The sequence below is a fragment of the Callithrix jacchus genome, chromosome 17, assembly GCF_049354715.1.
Source record: "Callithrix jacchus isolate 240 chromosome 17, calJac240_pri, whole genome shotgun sequence".
In the NCBI taxonomy this organism is placed as follows: Eukaryota; Metazoa; Chordata; class Mammalia; order Primates; family Cebidae; genus Callithrix; species Callithrix jacchus.
The window spans coordinates 75145927-75166340 of record NC_133518.1 but is presented as its reverse complement, the minus strand read 5'-3'; the positions used below and the strand labels follow the sequence as shown (position 1 = coordinate 75166340).

General features: G+C 39.0%; 1 protein-coding gene across 14 annotated transcripts in view; it reads right to left on the bottom strand.

Annotated features, from left to right (window-relative positions):
• Positions 1 to 20414, bottom strand: part of GOLGA4 (golgin A4) — a 118569-nt gene that overhangs the window by 55957 nt on the left and 42198 nt on the right. For 10 of the 14 annotated variants that reach the window (XM_008984010.5, XM_008984011.5, XM_078354578.1 and 7 more), the window contains 5 exons: positions 19736 to 19834; positions 18641 to 18749; positions 16150 to 16337; positions 15805 to 15888; positions 12587 to 12734 (listed from right to left, as the gene is read on the bottom strand). In XM_008984010.5, coding sequence (XP_008982258.3) covers positions 12587 to 12734; positions 15805 to 15888; positions 16150 to 16337; positions 18641 to 18749; positions 19736 to 19834 — 628 coding nt within the window. The remainder of the gene's footprint in view (positions 1 to 12586; positions 12735 to 15804; positions 15889 to 16149; positions 16338 to 18640; positions 18750 to 19735; positions 19835 to 20414) is intronic. The other 4 variants (XM_008984012.5, XM_078354580.1, XM_035278419.3 and 1 more) reach the window with 1 other exon arrangement.

Below are 20414 nucleotides of genomic sequence, written 5' to 3'. Positions count from 1 at the left end.
CCATTCAACTTAAAAAAAAAAAAGGGCACTCTAAGGCAGGGAGCCAGGTGAGCAGGCTCGGTGGGTTTCACCCCCACAGGGACAAACAAAACAGCAATTTGAAATCCTCTGGGGGGAGAGTTTCACTACGGGCACAGCTGAACCCAGGACGGTACAGCTCGGTGGGGGAGGGGCATCCGCCATTACCGAGGGAATCTGCCCCTACTGAGGTACACTCCCATTGCTGATGCATCCTGCTGTTGCCAAGGCAACCCGCCATAACAGAGAGACTCTGCCGCAGGGTGGAGCTTGTGGCAGCAGGGCGGAGACTGCAGCAGCAGGGCGGAGCCTCGGCAGGCAAATAGTGACTAGACTGCCTCCGAGCTGGGCAGGACAGTGCAACGGACACTCATAAAGAAAGCCCCAACACCCCAGAGACAGAGCATCTGAGGAAAAAAAAGGGGTTTTATGAGTTCTGCTGCAGCAGACTTAAACGTAGCAGCCTAACAGCCCTGAATGAACAACAGAGCTCACAGCTCAGCACTTGAGCTCCTATAAGTACAAACTGTCTCCTCAAGCAGCTCCCTGACCCCTGTATATCCAAAAAATCCTCACAAAAAGGACTGATCAGACTGACGTTTGGAGGGCATCATTCTGGGACAAAGATAGCAGAAGAAGAAACTGGTAGCATCCCTCACTGTTCCGCAGCTGCTACAGGTGTACCCCAGACAAGCAGGGCCTGGAGTGGACCTCTGCAGTCGTACAGCGGAGGGGCTAGACTGATAGAAGGAAAACCAAGTAACAGAAATACTTCATCATCAACAATCTGGGCATCCACTCAGAGACCCAATCGAAAAGTCAGCAACTACTCAGACGACAGGTGGATAAATCCACAAAGATAAAAAGAAACCAGCGAAAAAAGGAGGAAAACACCTGAAACCAGAACACCTCATCTCCTACAAAGGAACAAAACTCCTCACCAGCAAGGGAACAAAGCTGGATGGAGAATGACTGTGACGAAATGACAGAATTAGACTTCAGAAGGTGGGTAATGAGAAATTTCTGTGAGCTAAAAGAACAAGTTTTAAATCAATGCAAAGAAACTAAGAACCTTGAAAAAAGATTGGAGGAAATAATAACAAGAATGGATAACTTAAGAGAGGAATATGAATGAATTAAAGGAGCTGAAAAACACAATACGAGAACTTCACAAAGCATGCACAAGTTTCAATAGCCGAATTGACCAAGCAGAAGAAAGAATATCAGAAGTTGAAGATCAACTCAATGAAATAAAACAGGAAACCAAGATTAGAGAAAAAACGCAAAACGGAATGAACAAAGTGGGACTATGTGAAGAGACCTAACCTACGTTTGATAGGTGTACCAGAAGGTGACGAAGAGAATGAATCCAAGCTGGAAAATACTCTTCAGGATATTATCCAGGAAAATTTCCCCAACCTAGCAAGGCAGGCAAACACTCAAATGCAGGAAATACAGAGAACACCACAAAGATATTCTGCAAGAAGAGCAACCCCAAGGCACATAATCGTCAGATTCACCAGGGTTGAAATGAAGGAGAAAATACTAAGGGCAGCCAGAGAGAAAGGTCGGGTCACCCTCAAAGGGAAGCCCATCAGACTCACAGCAGATCTCTCGGCAGAAACTCTACAAGCCATGAGAGAGTGGGGGCCAATATTCAACATCCTTAAAGAAAAGAACTTTCAACCCAGAATTTCATATCCAGCCAAACTGAGCTTCATAAGTGAAGGAAAAATAAAATGCTTTGTGAACAAGCAAGTACTCAGAGATTTTGTCACCACCAGGCCTGCTTTATAAGAGCTCCTGAAAGAGGCACTACACATAGAAAGGAACAACCAGTACCAGCCATTCCAAAAACACACTAAATCCTAAAGAGCATCAAGAAAATGAAGAATCTACATCAACTAACGGGCAAAACAGCCAGCTATCATCAAAATGGCAGTATCAAATTCACATATAACAATATTAACCCTAAATGTAAATGGGCTAAATGCACCAATCAAAAGACACAGACTGGCAAATTGGATAAAAATCCAAAACCCATAGGTGTGCTATATCCAGGAAACCCATCTCACATGCAAGGATACACAAAGGCTCAAAATAATGGGATGGAGGAAGATTTACCAAGCAAATGGAGAGCAAAAAAAAGCAGGAGTTGCAATTCTCATCTCTGATAAAATAGACTTTAAAGCAACAAAGATCAAAAGAGACAAAGAAGGACATTACATAATAGTAAAAGGATCGATACAACAAGAAGAGCTAACGATCCTAAATATATATGGACCCAATACAGGAGCACCCAGATACATAAGGCAAGGTCTTAATGACTTACAAAGAGACTTAGACTCCCATACAATAATAGTGGGAGACTTTAACACTCCACTGTCAATATTAGACAGATCAACCAGACAGAAAATTAACAAGGATATCCAGGACTTGAACTCAGACCTGGAACAAGCAAACCTGATAGACATTTACAGAACTCTCCACCCCAAATTCACAGAATATACATTCTTCTCAGCACCACATCACATGTACTCTAAAACTGACCACATAATTGGAAGTAAAGCACTCCTCAGCAAATGCAAAACAACTGAAATCATAACAAACAGTCTCTAAGACCATAGTGTAATCAAGTTAGAACTCAGAACTCAGAAACTAACCCAGAACCGCACAGCTGCATGGAAACTGAAAAACTGGCTCTTGAATGTTGACTGGATAAACAATGAAATGAAGGCAGATATAAAGAAGTTCTTCGAAACCAACGAGAACGAAGACACAACATGCTAGAATCTCTGGGACACATTTAAAACAGTCTCTAGAGGAAAATATATAGCAATAAGTGCCCATATGATAAGAGTGGAGAGATCCAAAATTGACACCCTATCATCAAAATTCAAAGAGCTAGAGGAGCAAGATCAAAAAAACTCAAAACCTAGCAGAAGACAAGAAATAACTAAGATCAGAGCTGAACTGAAGGAGATAGAGACACGAAGAACCCTTCAAAAAATCAATAAATCCAAGAGCTGGTTTTTTGAAAAGATCAACAAAATAGACAGACCACTAGCCAGACTGATAAAAAAGAAAAGATAGAACAACCAAATAGATGCAATAAAAAACAATAAAGGGGAAATCACCACAGATTCCACAGAAATTCAAACCATCATCAGAGAATATTACAAACAACTCTATGCACATAAACTAGTAAACCTGGAAGAAATGGATAAATTCCTGGACACCTGTGTCCTTCCAAGCCTAAACCAGGAGGAAGCCGAAACTATAAATAGACCAATAACAAGGTCTGAAGTCCGAGGCAGCAATCAAGAGCCTACCACACAAAAAAAGCCCAGGTCCAGATGGGTTCACAGCCGAATTCTACCAGACACACAAAGAGGGGCTGGTACCATTCCTTCTGAAACTATTCCAAATAATCCAAAAAGAGGGAATCCTTCCCAAATCATTTTATGAGACCAACATCATCCTGTTACCAAAACCCGGCAGAGACCCAACAAGAAAAGAAAACTTCAGGCCAATATCCATGATGAACATAGATGCAAAAATCTTCAATAAAATACTAGCAAGCCAACTGCAACAGCACATCAAAAAACTTATCCACCATGATCAAGTAGGATTGATCCCGGGGATGCAAGGCTGGTTCAACATACGCAAGTCTATAAACGTAATTCACCACATAAACAGAACCAAAAACAAAAACCACATGATTATCTCAATTGACGCAGAGAAGGCATTCGACAAAATTCAACAGCCCTTTATGCTAAAAACCCTCAATAAACTTGGTATCGATGGAATGTATCTCAAAGTAATAAAAGCTATTTATGACAAACCAACAGCCAATATCATATTGAATGGGCAAAAACTGGAAGCATTCCCTTTGAAATCCGGCACTAGACAAGGATGCCCTCTTTCACCACTCCTATTCAATATAGTACTGGAAGTTCTAGCCAGAGCAATCAGGCAAGAAAAAGAAATAAAGGGTATTCAAATAGGAAAGGTGGAAGCCACATTGTCTCTATTTGCAGACAACATGATAGTATACCTAGAAGACCCCATCGCCTCAGCCCAAAAACTCCTGAAACTGATAAGCAACTTCAGCAAAGTCTCAGGATATAAAATCAATGTGCAAAAATCACAAGCATTCCTACACACCAATAACAGACTTAAAGAAAGCCAAATCAAGAGCGAACTGCCATTCACAATTGCTACAAAAAGAATAAAATACTAGGAATACCACTCACAAGGAATGTAAGGGACCTCTTCAAGGAAAACTACAAACCACTGCTCAACGAAATAAGAGAGGACACAGACAGATGGAGAAACATTCCATGTTCATGGTTAGGAAGAATTAATATCGTGAAAATGGCTATACTGCCTAAAGTAATTTACAGAATCAATGCTATCCCCATCAAGCTACCATTGACCTTCTTCACAGAACTGGAAAAAACCACCATGAATTTCATATGGAATCAAAAGAGAGCCCGCATAGCCAAGTCAATTCTAAGCAAAAAGAACACAGCGGGGCATCACACTACTGGATTTCAAACTATACTACAAGGCTACTGTAATTAAAACAGCATGGTACTGGTACCAAAACAGAGATATAGACCAATAGAACAGAACAGAGGCATCAGAGGCAACACAACATATCTACAACTATACAATCTTTGATAAACCTGACAAAAACAAGCAATGGGGAAAGGATTCCGTTTAATAAATGGTGTTGGGAAAACTGGCTAGCCATGTGCAGAAAGCAGAAACTGGACCCCTTCCTGACACCTTACACTAAAATTAACTCCAGATGGATTAAAGACTTAAACATAAGACCTGGCACCATAAAAAACCCTAGAAGGAAATCTAGGCAAAACCATTCAGGACATAGGAGTAGGCAAGGACTTCATGAACAAAACACGAAAAGCATTGGCAACAAAAGCCAAAATAGACAAAAGGGTCCTAATGGAACTCCACAGCTTCTGCACGGCAAAAGAAACAGTCACTAGAGTGAATTGGCAACCAACAGAATGGGAAAAAATTTTTGCAGTTTACCCATCTGACAAAGGGTTGATATCCAGAATTTACAAAGAACTCAAACAGATTTACAGGAAAAAAACTAACAAGCCCATTCAAAAATGGGCAAAGGATATGAACAGATACTTTACAAAAGAAGACATACATGAGGCCAACAATCATATGAAAAAATGCTCATCATCACTGGTCATCAGAGAGATGCAAATCAAAATCACATTGAGATACCATCTCACAGAAGTTAGAATGGTGATCATTAAAAAATCTGGAGACAACAGATGCTGGAGAGGATGTGGAGAAATAGGAACACTTCTACACTGCTGGTGGGAGTGTAAATTAGTTCAACCATTGTGGAAGACAGTGTGGCGATTCCTCAAGGACCTAGAAATAGAAATTCCATTTGACCCAGCAATCCCATTACTGGGTATATATCCAAAGGACTATAAATCGTTCTACTATAAGGACACATGCACATGAATGTTCATTGCAGCACTGTTTACAATAGCAAAGACCTAGAACCAACCCAAATGCCCATCGATGATAGACTGGATTGGGAAAATGTGGCACATATACACCATGGAATATTATGCAGCCATCAAAAATGATGGGTTCGTGTCATTTGTAGGGACATGGATGAATCTGGAGAACATCATTCTCAGCAAACTGACACAAGAACAGAAAATGAAATACCGCATTTTCTCACTCATAGGCGGGTGATGAAAAATGAGAACACATGAACATAGGGAAGGGTGTACTAAACACTGGGGTCTATTGGGGGGAATAGGGGAGGGACAGCAAGCGGGAGGAGCTGGGGAGGGATACCCTGGAGAGAAATGCCAAATGTGGGTGAAGGGGAGGAAGGCAGCAAAACACACTGCCATGTGTGTACCTATGCAACTGTCTTGCATGTTCTGCACATGTACCCCAAAACCTAAAATGCAATAAAAAAGTAAATTAAAAAAAAAAAAAAAAAAGGCAAAGAAAATCCAGTTGCATTGTATTAAGCCAAGCAGTAAGATAGCAAAAATGTAAAACAAGGCCATTCTTCACACTAAATCTTATTTTGGAAAATATAGGTAGATTTCATAAAAGTATTTATGCTATCATGGAACAGATTTATGATTGTTACTTTATTTTTGAAACAGAGTCTCACTCTGTCACCCAGGCTGGAGTGCAGTGGTGTAATCTCAGCTCACTGCAACCTCCCCATCCCGGGTTCAAATGATTCTCCTGCATCAGCTTCTCAAGCAGCTAGGACTAGAGGCATGCACCACCAAGCTCAGCTAATTTTTGTATTTTTAATTAGAGACAGGGTTTCACCATGCTGGCAAGGCTGATCTCGAACCCCTGGTCTCAAGTGATCCACTAGCCTCCGCCTCCCAAAGTGCTGGGATTATAGGGGTGAGCCACTGTGCCCAGCCTATAACTGTTATTTTAAAAAGAATTAAACAAATATTGTTAAGATTTTTATTTTTAATTATTCATACAGCAAATATCAATACATATTAGCCCACATAAAGCTCTTTGGAATCCCCGATAAGTTTTAAGGGTGTTAAGAGGTCCCTGAGATCCAAGAGTCTGAAAACTACTCGTCTTTCTTTGTAAAGCTTATTCAAAATTTTATCCAAATTTATCCAATTTATCCAAAAATTTTTTTTCTTTTTTCTTTTTTTGAGACAGTTTCTCTCTTGTCCCCCAGGATGGAATGCAATGGGGAGATCTTGGCTCACTGCAACCTCCACCTCCTGGGTTCAAGTGATTCTCCTGCCTCAGCCTCCCAAGTAGCTGGGATTACAGGTACGTGCCAGCATGCCCACCTAATTTTGTATTTTTTAGTATAGATGGGGTCTCACTGTGTTGGCCAGGTTAGTCTTGAACTCCTGACCTCAGGTGATACACCCACCTCAGCCTCCCAAAGTGCTGGGATTACAGGTGTGAGCTACCACACCCAACCCCAAATTTTCATATATGATTTACATACATATTTATCTATCAAGTATCTTGAAAACATCAGGCTAATCTTGAAAAATAGTATGCTAAAGCTAAGTATATTGATTAAATTAGAAATATGATTCTGTACCAAGGAAATGTGTTCTTTTAATTACTGATGGTTTCAAGTAAATTGTGACATTGTTGGAGATATAAGTAACTGCATTTTAAAAGCCATTTAAAACAAAAAGGTTTTCCAGCAGTTATTCATTCAGTGCCAAAATAGGAACATATTACTTATCTAACATGGCATATTTAAAATGTATTTGAATTCACACTTGATTTATTTATTTATTTTGCCTGAGAAACATGGAATTTTCTTTGTAAAGCTTACTCTAAGTACCCACGATAAGAATAAAAAGAGCCCTTACCCCAGTCCTGTTCATACAAGGCTTGGGAAAGGCACCATGATTCACTTATTGGCATGTGTGGATGCACAAAAATAAGATGTTTTGTGAGACTTAAGACTCCCGGAAAGCTTTGTTACATAAATTATCGGCAACTAACAAAGCAGTTAAATACACATGTGATTTTTATTTTTATATAAAAATGCATAAATCTTACACATTATTTAAATATATAAACTATTTTAAATGGTCCTTCAAATATCAAATAAATATGTTCTAATGAATTTATTTTAGTAAATCAGACCTATGGTAAACAAACAAATAAAAAATAAGTTTCCTGCACAAACACAACATGACAATAAAAAGCAAATGGTATGAGTCAATCCAAGTTCTGAATGCCACCAACCATATAAAATGCATAACTTTAGCAAAGACAAGGTATATGCAAGGGAAACGGGGCTTACAAAAGTTACTATACTCCAGAAACTCTCCTAATCTAAGCAAAATATTTTACTCATTTTGCATAAGTAGGAAGAAGTATTTTAATGGGGGGATTTATATTGTGACATTGGATATTTTCTTAATGGCTATATATATTTAAATCACTTAAAAGTAGCTAATAAAAAAGACTACAAGTCTATGGTTAAGAATTTATCCTGAGACAAAATTCAAAGATATAATAAGCTATATGTCAAAATTCTTACAATACTATTTGTAGCAAAAAAAAAAACAAAACAATCTAGATGATAATCAATAGGGAAATGGTAACTGAGTAAATGATATACATGCACTTTGACACAGCCATTAAAATATGTTAGCACTTCAGCAACACGTAGAAGTGTCAATAACAACGCTAAATGAGGGGAACATACAAAACTGAATGTACAGTATCGTGACGATACAAAAACAAAAACTAGACAAAACACTAAATGGAAATGTACTAAAAACAACAGTGATTTGATTTTCTCTGTTTTCCAGTTTTTTGGTAATATACTGCATTAATAATTACCCCATCTACTGTCCTGATTAACACACACACATACACACAGCCCGGCCAAGAACCAAGGACTAGTGTGAACTTAAGTAGCACTAACATTCTACCCTGGTGCTACACTGAGGATATAATTTTCTAGAGAGTTAAAATACAGCATTAGGCACTTCAGCTGAATCACCAAACTTGTCCAAGTTTAAAATCTGGTTCCTGGAAGATATGACCATCTGTTCTTAAGTAACAATTAGAAAGAAATACTATCAACAATTGTAGAAGTGCTAATAACCAATAAACTTATTTTTGGTTTTCTTTATTCACAAAAACACATATTTTTAACAAAACAATGTTGTGCTATCATACTTTAAAAAACATACCTGACATTTCCACTAGAGAGGACACTATTTAAGTACTGCAGGATGATACACCATCCTGAAACTGGTACACCACCGTATTCACAGTCTCAGTATTTTATAATAGAATTATTCTCGTTATGCCAGGGTGTAAAAACAAAAAAAGAAAATAAAGACAATAAAAAAATCACCCTGTTTCTAATCAGAGACATTCAGATTTCCTCTGTCCTCCAACTTATGAAAGGCACAATTCATCTAGAAAAAATATGAGGAGCAGCTTAAGAGATTGTTTCCCAAGAAAAGTAGTGGGGAATGTTCTTGAGCTGATTTTGACATCTAGAATAAGTGAGCCAAAGGAATTAGTAATTTGTCTACTAATATCCACATCAAGAATTACTAGCAATATCAGAATTAAATTTCTTCATGGTTGAAAATGCATTTGGAAAGTTTAGTTTCTAGATAACAGTTTTATGTAGACTTATCTACTTCTAAAATCCTAATAGTAAGCTGTAATGATGTGAATGTTTCCTTCACATGGCCAGTTCTTATGTGTTTAGCCTTTGAATTTTAAATCTAAGAAAGACAAAAACAAATATTTAACAGAGCAGTTGAATTCTCCAATAGCCAGACCACATATAGAAATCATACTTCTGGGCCGGGCGTGGTGGGTCAAGCCTGTAATTCCAGCACTTTGGGAGGCCGAGGCGGGTGGATCACGAGGTCAAGAGATCGAGACCATCCCGGTCAACATGGTGAAACCCCATCTCTACTAAAAATACAAAAAATTAGCTGGGCATGGTGGCGCGTGCCTGTAATCCCAGCTACTCAGGAGGCTGAGGCAGGAGAATTGCTTGAACCCAGGAGGCGGAGGTTGCGGTGATCCGAGATCGCGCCATTGCACTCCAGCCTGGGTAACAAGAGCGAAACTCCGTCTCAAAAAAAAAAAAAAAAAAAAAGAAATCATACTTCCTTTACATTGACCTTTTCTTATGTTTAGTACTTAACTGGAATTTTTCTTTCAACTGGCATATGCACTTTACATTTGAACTAAGAACCACTTCCTACTTGAACAATTCTGTTTAGACTCAACAAAGACTGTTAAAGAAAACACAGTTTGCATGCACGACTAGCTTTCACTACAGATGTAAAAGGCAGTATCTTTGACCAGAGCCAGTTTGTTACCACTTTCTTTCACAGCCTTCAATAATTATGACTACAAATATAATTTTTAAGAAATCTATAAAAGCACTTATGACTTTGTTTTCTAAAGACTTTCCAAAATAAATGTATCCATTAATAATTTAAATCTGGCCAGGCGCAGTGGCTCACGCCTGTAATCCCAGAACTTTGGGAGGCCAAGGAGGACAATCACCTAAGGTTGGGAGTTTAAGACCAGCCTGGCCAACATGGTGAAACCCCGTCTCTACTAAAAAACTGAAACTGCTTCAAATAAGTCTTCAAAGATGATATTCTGAAAGATGCCATCTAAAGATACTCTCTCCAAAGGGAAATTTTCTTAGGTTTGATGAGAACAAATTCATTAACTAAATTCCCCAATCACTTTTCCCATAAAATAACTACAAGAAGATGGGGAGGATATTTATGAAATAGTCAACTATTTCTTCCTCTAGAGACCCAGTCCCCCTTAACACCTTAAAATCTGGTTTGTAAAATCATTTCTCAAAACTGCATCCTCTGAATCAACTCCTTACCAAATTCAAAGACCTTTTCAAAGTCTTCATCCTACTTTCTCCACTTCTTGAAACTCATCTTATATTCCCCCCCAAAAAACTAACTGTCCACAATTCCTACGACTTCATGGGGTAACTTTTTTTTTCTCACGTATGTCTCATTGCCAAACTCAAGACCTCTATCTGATTAAGAGCACGGACTCTGAGTCACAATGCCTGGATTAAATCTTGACTACAGACTAACTCTCTGTGTATGAATGTAGGTAGGTTACTTAACTTCTATGTTCTTAGGTTTTCTTATTTGTAAAATAAAGATAATAGTATTATTCCCAGACTTGTGAGGATGAAATACAAGTAAATACAAGCAAAACCCTTCCAGCAGAGTGTTACTAAACTAAGCATTGGCTAGCAGTAGTATCATCAGCAGTAGCAGCAGTAGCAGCAACAAGTGCTACGTAGTGTCAGCAGAAGCAGCTGCTGCTGTTACTAACGCAACTATTACCGCTACCGTAAATTTAATCTTTTGTAGAAATCAGCCTCTCCTAGAGATTTAAACACAGGCTTCAATCTCAAGCTGATGACTTCTGAAAGGTGTTCCAATTTCCTTTTTTTTTTTTTTTTTTTTTTGAGATAGAGTTTTGCTCTTGTTACCCAGGCTGGAGTGCAATGGCACGATCTCAGCTCACCGCAACCTCCGCCTCCTGGGTTCAAGCAATTCTCCTGCCTCAGCCTCCTGAGTAGCTAGGATTACAGGCACGCACCACCATGCCCAGCTAATTTTTTTTTTTGTATTTTTAGTAGAGACGGGGTTTCACCATGTTGACCAGGATGGTCTTGATCTCTTGACCTCGTGATCCACCCGCCTCGGCCTCCCAAAGTGCTGGGATTATAGGCTTGAGCCAATTTCTTATTTCTAAATTCCTGCAACTCAATTCCATTTGAAAAGCTCATGACGGGCTCAAATTCAATGTATCCAAATAAATTCATGATCTCACTCTGATTCTCAACTTCCCCATTTAGATTTCCCATTCTAATTTCACACTACTATTCATTAAGTGTCCTAAGCTTAAAACTCTGGAGTCAGCTTGGAGTCCTACTTTTCTTCTGCGTCCCTGAGTTGATTAGATACCAAATACTACAGATTCTACCTTTCCTCTCCTTCCCAGAACCACCATCCTATCAAGGTGGCCAAAGCTCACAGTTCCTCAAACCTGGATTTCTGTCCTTGCTTCTAAGTGTGATTTCCTGTTTCATTTCTTTTCTACATAAAACCCTAGCTCCCATCACATTATGCCTACCTTGCATATCAACGTCTAAACTCAACTATCTACCTTTTAAGATTTCAATAGTCAGTTCCTTTATAATCCAACTGCATCTCTCACTTCAGCAAGAATGGTTTTCAGCTGATTCACACACCCACTATGTTCACTGCAGCTGTTCACGGCATTGCAGCACCTGAAATGTGTGCTGCCCACACTTCTCTCGGGAGGCCCATTCTAGTCATTATTTGAGGTCCAATTGAAAATTCACATCTTCACTCATGTGAAGGCATAGTCCATCCTGCTCTCTCCTCTTTCAAACGTCCCCGCTTTCCTAGCTATTCAGTTTTGTACCCTGTCGAATACTATGCTGGTTTCTATACTTCACAGCCCAGCATTTATTACGTCGAAACCTACTATTAACACTGAAGTGTTCATTATAAAAGCAGACTGTAACTTATACTTTTTATTTACCCCAAAGCATCTATAAGGTGGCAATTATTTGATAAGCATCATGCTGTACCTACTGGGAAGCTCCAAAATTCTAAACTTGAATTTTGATACTCTGTCAGCAAACATTTTCTGTAAGGAGCCAGATCATATATATTTTAGGTTTTGTAGACTACATATGGTTTCTGTCATATATTTTTCTTTTGTTCAACTATTTAAAAATGTAAAAAAAATCTTTAGCCTAAGGGCTGTACATAAATAGGCTGAGCTGGATTTGGCCCACAGGCCACAGTTTGCTAACCTCTGCCTCCTCTAATGAGCAGATAATGTCTTATAAGAAGTCTCTACAGTTAAGAATCTTTATCAATATGACTCATTTTGTAAATATTGGTCAAGCACTTCAAATGACTTCTGAGTTCCAACATAAAACAAGTAACCCTTGAGTTCTTACCAGCTCTTTCGGACTTTTCCTTCTGTTCCCGTAATTCCTCTCCCTGGGTAGTCATCTGTTTGATGCGACTACGGAGTTGAGCAATTTCTTCTTCTTTCATTTCCAGAGTTTCATGCATCTGACGTTTTGTCTCTGCGATTACCATTCCCTGAACAGAAATGAAGACTCTAAAACATTTGCATTAACAAAGCTGCATCATCAACAGCAAAGATAAAGGCAGAAGGGCTGGGCATGATGGGTCAGGCCTGTAATCTCAGCACTTTGGGAGGCAGAGGCAGGCGGATCACGAGGTCAAAAGATGGAGACCATCTTGGCCAATATGGTGAAACCCCGTCTCTACTAAAAGACAAAAAATTAGCTGGGTGTGGTGGCACGTGCCTGAAGTTCCAGCTACTAGGAAGGCTGAGGCAGGAGGATGGCTTGAACCCAGGAGGTGGAGGTGACAATCAGCCAAGATCGCGCCACTGCACTCCAGCCTGGCAGCAGAGCAAGACTCCATCTCAAAGGGAAAAAAAGGCAGAAAAAAAAAGCACAGTGGCTCACGTCTGTAATCCCAGCACTTTGGGAGGCTAAGGAGGCGGGATCACCTAAGGTCAGGAGTGTCAAGACTTGCCTGGCCAACACGGCGAAACCCCATCTCTACTAAAAATACAAAAATTAGCCAAGTGTGGTGGCACATGCCTGTAATCCCAGCTACTCAAGAGGCTGAGAAAGGAGAATCGCTCGAACCTGCGGGGGACACAAGTTGAAGTGAGCCAAAGATCACACCACTGCATTACAGCCTGGGTGACAGACTGAGACTCCATCTCAAAAAACAAAAATAAAAAATAAAAATCAGAAAGAAAATAATGATACATCTTGCTAAGTACAGCGTTAACAATTATTTCAGTACTTCACAAACTGAGGTCCATTTTCTGCTCTAATCCTATTACCTAGCATAACATGGTATTTTTTACATTAAAAAATTTTAATAGTTTAATCCTTAAGGCATTAAAACATTATTAGTTAACAGATTTATTTTATAACCTTTCTATAAATGAGCTGTCTTAGTAAATGGCTTATAATGAACAAAACACAGCTCTGAACTTGGCTTGGGCTACAATAAACTACAAGTACGGATCTGTGCTGTAACATGAAATAACCCAGACACAGAGAGGAAGGCGCCTGCTGCACACTGGCTGAGGCCAAACCTCACACACATCTACCTGGCTTTTCTCTTTCTTCTTGTGACTGTCTCTGGTCCCCTCACCACAATGCTCAGTAAGGCATCCCCATTCCTCCAACTTGCTAGTTACTTCTGGTCCCCCCTTCTGGATAATCTACACTAGAAATGGAGGTTGCCAGGGGGGAAAGATAACCGAATGGTATACAGTAAACAAGTAATTTAGGACTAACAAAAAATGAGGTGGTTTACTTGTCTCTTGAAAAAATGTTCAGACTGTGTGACAGCTATTTCATGGTCTTAAGAAGAGTAGCACCCTATCCGCAGGGTTTGCCAACCCTTGCTTTAGAGTATGACTCTTCCAGATGGCTAATAGAGAGCTAACAACCAGTTAAGTGAGGCACTGTTATATGAAATCTCAAAATAAAATCATGGGCCTTCAGTTTCTTCAAAAACCAACACTTAGTGGAAAGAGACGGAGAGAAGATAATCGAAACTGTAAATTAAAAGAAGACTTACGAATCGTATCAACCAACTGCAATGAAAAAACTTTATTTTGGACACTGATTCATAAAAGGGCAAAAAATATATGAGATACTAGAGAAAATCTGAAATTGACTAGATAGCAGATCATATTAAGGATTTATTAAATTTTTATATTTGATCATGATAATGTGGCTAAATTATTATAAAAATAAAGTCTTAAATATATATTAAAATGCTTTTGAAAAAAATGATAAAAATTTTTCGGATTTGCTCTAAACAATTCTGGGTTGAGTAGGACAATGAGAGTTGAGAAGGTACAGATGAAAGATTAGTCATGAGATGTTAACTGTTGAAGCGGGGTGGTGGGGCCATAGAAATTATTTTAACTGTAGCTTTTCTTCCGTAAACGTTTTTAAGTTCTTCATTAAAAAAAAAAATTAAGTAGGCCCTCAAGAAGTTTATAGAGTATAATCCAGCAAACCAATATTATTAAAAGGATGAAAAAGACTGCCAATATGGTTTAACAGCAGGACAATTCTGACGTGTTCTTAATTATATGACCACTTACAATACTGTAGCGATAACCTGGCGTATTAAAGAAAACGGTTGATGGCATGGAACAAACTGGGAGCTGCTTAGAAAAAGGACCCAAGAAACTGGGGCTGAAAGACTTAGGTCAAAACTGTTTACCTATGAAGTTTTTTGGTTGTCTTTGCTGTGTAGCTATAGTTGCTCCTCCAACTCCAAACTACAACACGTAAGGCTCATTCCTGCCTCAAGCCTCTAATCTCACTGACACATTCTAAAATTCATTCGTAGGAATTTTTGCTTATGCTAATATAGATATTATTATTTACTTACTTTTTGTTTTTTTTAAAAGACAGGGTCTCACCCTGTCATACAGGCGGCAGTACAGTAGTGTAATCATAGCTAACTGCAGCCTCTAACCTCTGGGCCCAAGCAATCATCCTGCCTCAGCCTCCCAAGTAGCTGGGACCACAGGCATATACCAACATACCCAGCTAATTTGTTAATTTTTGTAGAGATGAGGTCTTGCTTTACTGCCCAGATTGATCTTGAACTTGTGGCTTCAAGTAATCCTCCCGCCTCAGCCTCCCAAAGTCCTGAAATTATAGCCATGAGCCACTGTGCCCAGCCTACTTATTTACTTTTTAGGCAACTTATCTGAGATGTTAATCTGTTTCCATATTATCTGAAAGAACATACTGATATCACTCACATTTAGAATGCTTTAACTATAAATAATTTAACTTTTCTCTGTAAAGTAGTTATGTACTATAAATATAAACTTCCTTTGCAACAGTTATTCTAGTCTATAAATCAAAATGCTGTCTGGGATCAAGAAATCAGAGAATCGGTTTCATATGATATAAAACTAATGCTAGTAGTTACATAAATCTAGAAATCAAAAAGATTTCTCATGGGAAAAGCTGCAGTAATTTTGGAAAGAAAAAACACTCATGAATGTTTCCAACTACTTCCAGAAGTTGGAAACAACCTTGCTGGGGCCGCCTGACAAATTTTAGATTCGTAAGTTTTGTTGTTTTACCTTATCTTGTTCAAGCTGCTCAATTAAGTTCTTTGCATCACGCAGCTGAGTGATAAGTTTAGTCTTCTCAGCCATATGGAGGTCCTAAAAAAAATTTTTAAATTCATTTCCATCTCTAAGAAAGCTTCTTCTCATTTGAAAACTCTAAACATTTATCTAATTTATACACATTACAGTGTAGAAGGAGAAAAGTACACAGGAGTATGGTAAGTGCCACGTAGGCCAGGGCAGACAAGAATGCCCTTTCCATCCACTCTACTCTCCCAGAGGTACAAGCCAAGCCATGTAGCCTGTGGATGTAACTTGACAGGATTAAATCAGAACAAAACTCATTTGCTCTTTTACCTTTATCTTTTCTAGTTCTTTAAGTCTTTCATCCAGTTGTTCTTGCAGAGCCTCTTTTTCACTAGTTAATAGTGTACACTGTTCTTTATGCGACTGAATTGTTTCCTTACAACGCTTAAGTAGGTTCTCTTGACGCTTAACTCTTTGTTGGAGCGTTTCCAGTGTTTTAGCAGAAGTTCCATCTTCCACTAACAATAAAGCAGCATAAGGAGAGGCCATCAGTAAGGAATATGAAACCACCTTTGCAAAATTATGACTGAGACAATGAAAGAAATCTAACCTAACTGACTCCATCTTGGTTCTAAGCCTTAAGCTGTGTCCTTGTTCGTTCCTGGGTGTAGGCTCAACTAACTCTGGGAGAATTTAGTTTATAGTTTAAAACAGAAACCATAAAAGCCCTTTCCCAAAACAAACCTCCTTCTTGCCTACGGACTAGACTGACTTTGTAGGACTAACAAATTAGCCAAAAGAGTAGAAATTATGGTTTAGGAGTCATGCAGCTGGAGGCTACAAGATTCTGACCACCACTAAACTGCTTCTAAGATCACTGCTTGAGACATTTGGCACATCCGGCACTTGATGGATCAGCTGGCAACACCCAGATAGATAAATCAGCTCATCCAATCTTGTGGCTCCCACCCATGAACTGACTCAGCACAAGAAGAGAGCTTTGACTCCCTCTGATATCATCTCTGACCTGACCAATTAGCACTCCTGGCTCACTGGCTTCCCCTCAACCCACTAAATTGTCCTTAAAAACTCTTATCCCTGAATGCTTGGGAGACTGATTTGAGTAAAATAAAACTCCGGTCACGTGCACAGTCAGCTCTGCATGAATTACTCTTTCTCTATTGCAAATCCCCTATCTTGATAAATCAGCTCTATCTAGGGAGTGGGCAAGGGAACCCATTGGACAACTACAAATATAAGGGCTCTCCAGGCACACGTAGTCTGTTAGTACACAGGAGTGTTTTCTTATGCCACGTGCTGCTATACTCTTAGTCAGATGAAGAAGGGACAACCCTAATTAGCTAATAATATGGCACCCTTCCAAACTTCTCCTTAGTTATTATTTAATTTTTATCTAAAGATGCTTAGTAGTGAGTTCACCTCTTTGTGGTTCAACCCCATTCAGAATGGCACAGCAGCTAACTAACATTAACTGAATCCACCATCCTTAAAATAACAGTTTGATAACCATCTTTTGTTCTTCAAAATTATATCTTAGCTCACCTCCCAAAAGAATTAATAAAGTTCAGTATTCTTTCCAACCACATTCTAATCTCTTCCTGAGAAGAGTTCCGGTAAGTGCAGCTTTCTCCATCTCTTTACATTTATGAGTCTGAAGTTTCTGCATGTCTGGGGAATTTGGGGACTGACCCACCCCCCACCATCACCACCACCCCACGATAGGCTGGTTGCTCAGATAGTTAACTGCTCAACGACTTACTCCAAGTTTATCGTAAGTCCCTTTGGGAGAAAAAGCTGGGAAATAAAAGATGGGAATTTTATTGCATAATATGTACCTCAAAGCAAAGAAGGCTATAACTAAATTTTAAGACAAAAGATAGCTATTTCTTCTTTTTCTAGTTAACAAGGAATAGGACAAATACAAATATCTATGAATATAGAAATATTTAAGCAATATTATTTAAAAACTAAAACATACAAATAATTACAAATATCATATTTGTTAATATGTAAGCAGAACTGACCAGTTCATATGAAATCTAGCTATTGCTATTAATAAAACAGTGTAGCATAATAAATGAATTTCAATTACAATGAAAATGTGGTATTACTCACAGACTATGAAAATTTCACACATCAAAACAATTATTTTGGCTGGGCACGGTGACTTGTACTGGTAATACCAATACTTTGGGAGGCTGAGGCAGGCAGATCACTTGAGGTCAGGAGTTTGAGACCAGCCTGGCCAACATGGTGAAACCCCACCTCTACTAAAATACAAAAATTAGCTGGGTGTGGTGGTGTGCACCTGTAATACTAGCTACTCGGGAGACTGAGGCAGGAGAATCACTTGAACCCAGAGGTGGAGGTTGCAGTGGGCCATGATCATGCCGCTGTACTCCAGCCTGGGTAAGAGACTGAGACACCGTCTCAAATAAACAAACAAACAAAATTATTTTCTCCTAAATAACAACAACAACATGTGTTGTTTCCAAAAAACAACAAAAACCCTTGCATCTTTCTCAAACCATTAGGACCACAGACACTTCTACTTCAGCCCACATCTATCAGCTCACAACCTGGACTCTCTCAAAATCCTTCTCTAGGTTTTCCTGGGGTTTTGTTTTTTCCTTTTTCTCGTGGAGAAAGGGTTTCTCTATGTTGCCCAGGCTGGTCTCAAACTCCTGAACTCAAGAGATCGCCCACATTGGCTCCCAAAGTGTTGGGATTACAGGTGTGAGCCAAGGAGCCTGGCCCTCCTCTAGTTTTTAAACTAACTTTTTGACAAAATGAAGCTTACCTACTGGCTCTGCATCACTCTCTGGATTCTCTTGTTCCGGCTGAGGAAGTGGTTTCAGTATACCGACATTCATCGGGCCATTTCGTAATCGTTGTTTCAGCAGAGAAACCTAATATAAATGTGCCTTATTAGAAAAAAATAAAATAATAAAACCATGGGAGTAGTACAATCGTCCCTTGGTATCGATGGGGGATTGGTTCCAGAATTCCCTGTTAATACCAAACTTCGTGGGTGCTCAATTCCATCATATACAATGGCACAGTATTCGCATATAGTCTCCGCACATCCTCCTGTATACTTTAAATCGTCTCTAGATTACAATACCTAAACAACGAAAATGCTGTGCAAATAGCTGTACTATGTATTTTTAGTAAATAATGAGCAGAAAAAAGTATACATGTTCACTACACATGGGTGATCCACAGCTGGTTGAATCCATACATGCAAAACACATGAATCTGAATGGCTCACCGTACTTTCTTTTAATCAGAGAGGACAATTACATGATATTCATTTTACTAAAGTGGGGGAAAATAATCAAAATAAAAAGTTTACTCCAATACAGTTGGTTTTTATATTTGCTATTATTATTGTGCAGTTAGTCAAAAGATACAATAAATAAAAACTATCCTTAAAATTAACTGAGGAGCTAGGAGCGGTGGCTGAAACCTATAATCTCAATACTTTAGGAGGCAAGGCGGAATGATCACTTGAGCCAAGGGGTTTGAGACCACCCTGGGCAACATAGTGAGACCCCATCTCTACAAAAACTTAAAAAATTAGCTGGGTACAGTGGCATATGCCTGTAGTCCCAGCTACTATGAAGGCAGAGGCTGGAGGATTGCTTGAACCCAGGAATTTGAGACTGCAGTGACCTAGGATCATGCCACTACACTGCAGCCTGGGTGAAAGAGTGAGACCCTGTCTCAAAAAAGAAAAAAAATTAAAAATAAAGATTAAAAAATTGAAGAAAGCAAAGAGTTTTAAAAATTGGTCTTAAAAAAGAAAAAAAACATCAGGAACCTTGCAGATAATCAAAACATCTCTACTTTTCTTTACCCAAAAAATTCCATGCTTTTCCTTTTATTCTTTTACCTGAGTTTGGAGAACACTAATATACTGATCTTTCTCCTCTAAAGATGCATCAAACTCCTCTTGGAGATGTTTCTTTGCCTGCTGGTCCATCTGGAGCTCCTAAAACACAAAATGTTTTACAAGTACTTTTCAGGATAAAACGAAACATATAAAAAAAGTTTTCAAAGTTTAAAAACATGTTGAATACAGATTTCCATCACCCTTTAGATATCAGCAACAATAATTATAGAATAATCAGCATTAAAACATTAACATTATTTAAAACATCTGCATCAACAAATAATTTCATTCCATTAAGAATATGAAGAGCCAAGAAGAAAAAAGTATACTTTCTGGAGCTGTAACGATGGCTGAATTGATAATAATGTGGAGAAAATAAGTAATCACTTAAGATAGGCCGGGTGTGGTGGCTCACACCTGTAATCCCAGAACTTTGGGAGCCCAAGGTGGCGGGGGGATCACTTGAGGTCTGGAGTTTGAGACCAGCCTGGCCAACATGGTGAAACCTCGTCTCTACTAAATATACAAAAATGAGCCAGGCATTGTGGCAGGCATCTGTAGTCTCAGCTAGTCAGAAAGCAGAGGCAGGAGAACTGCTTGAACCGTGGATGCAGAGGTTGCAATGAATTGACAGCATGCCACTGTACTCCAGCCTGGGTGACAAAGTAAGGCTCGGGCT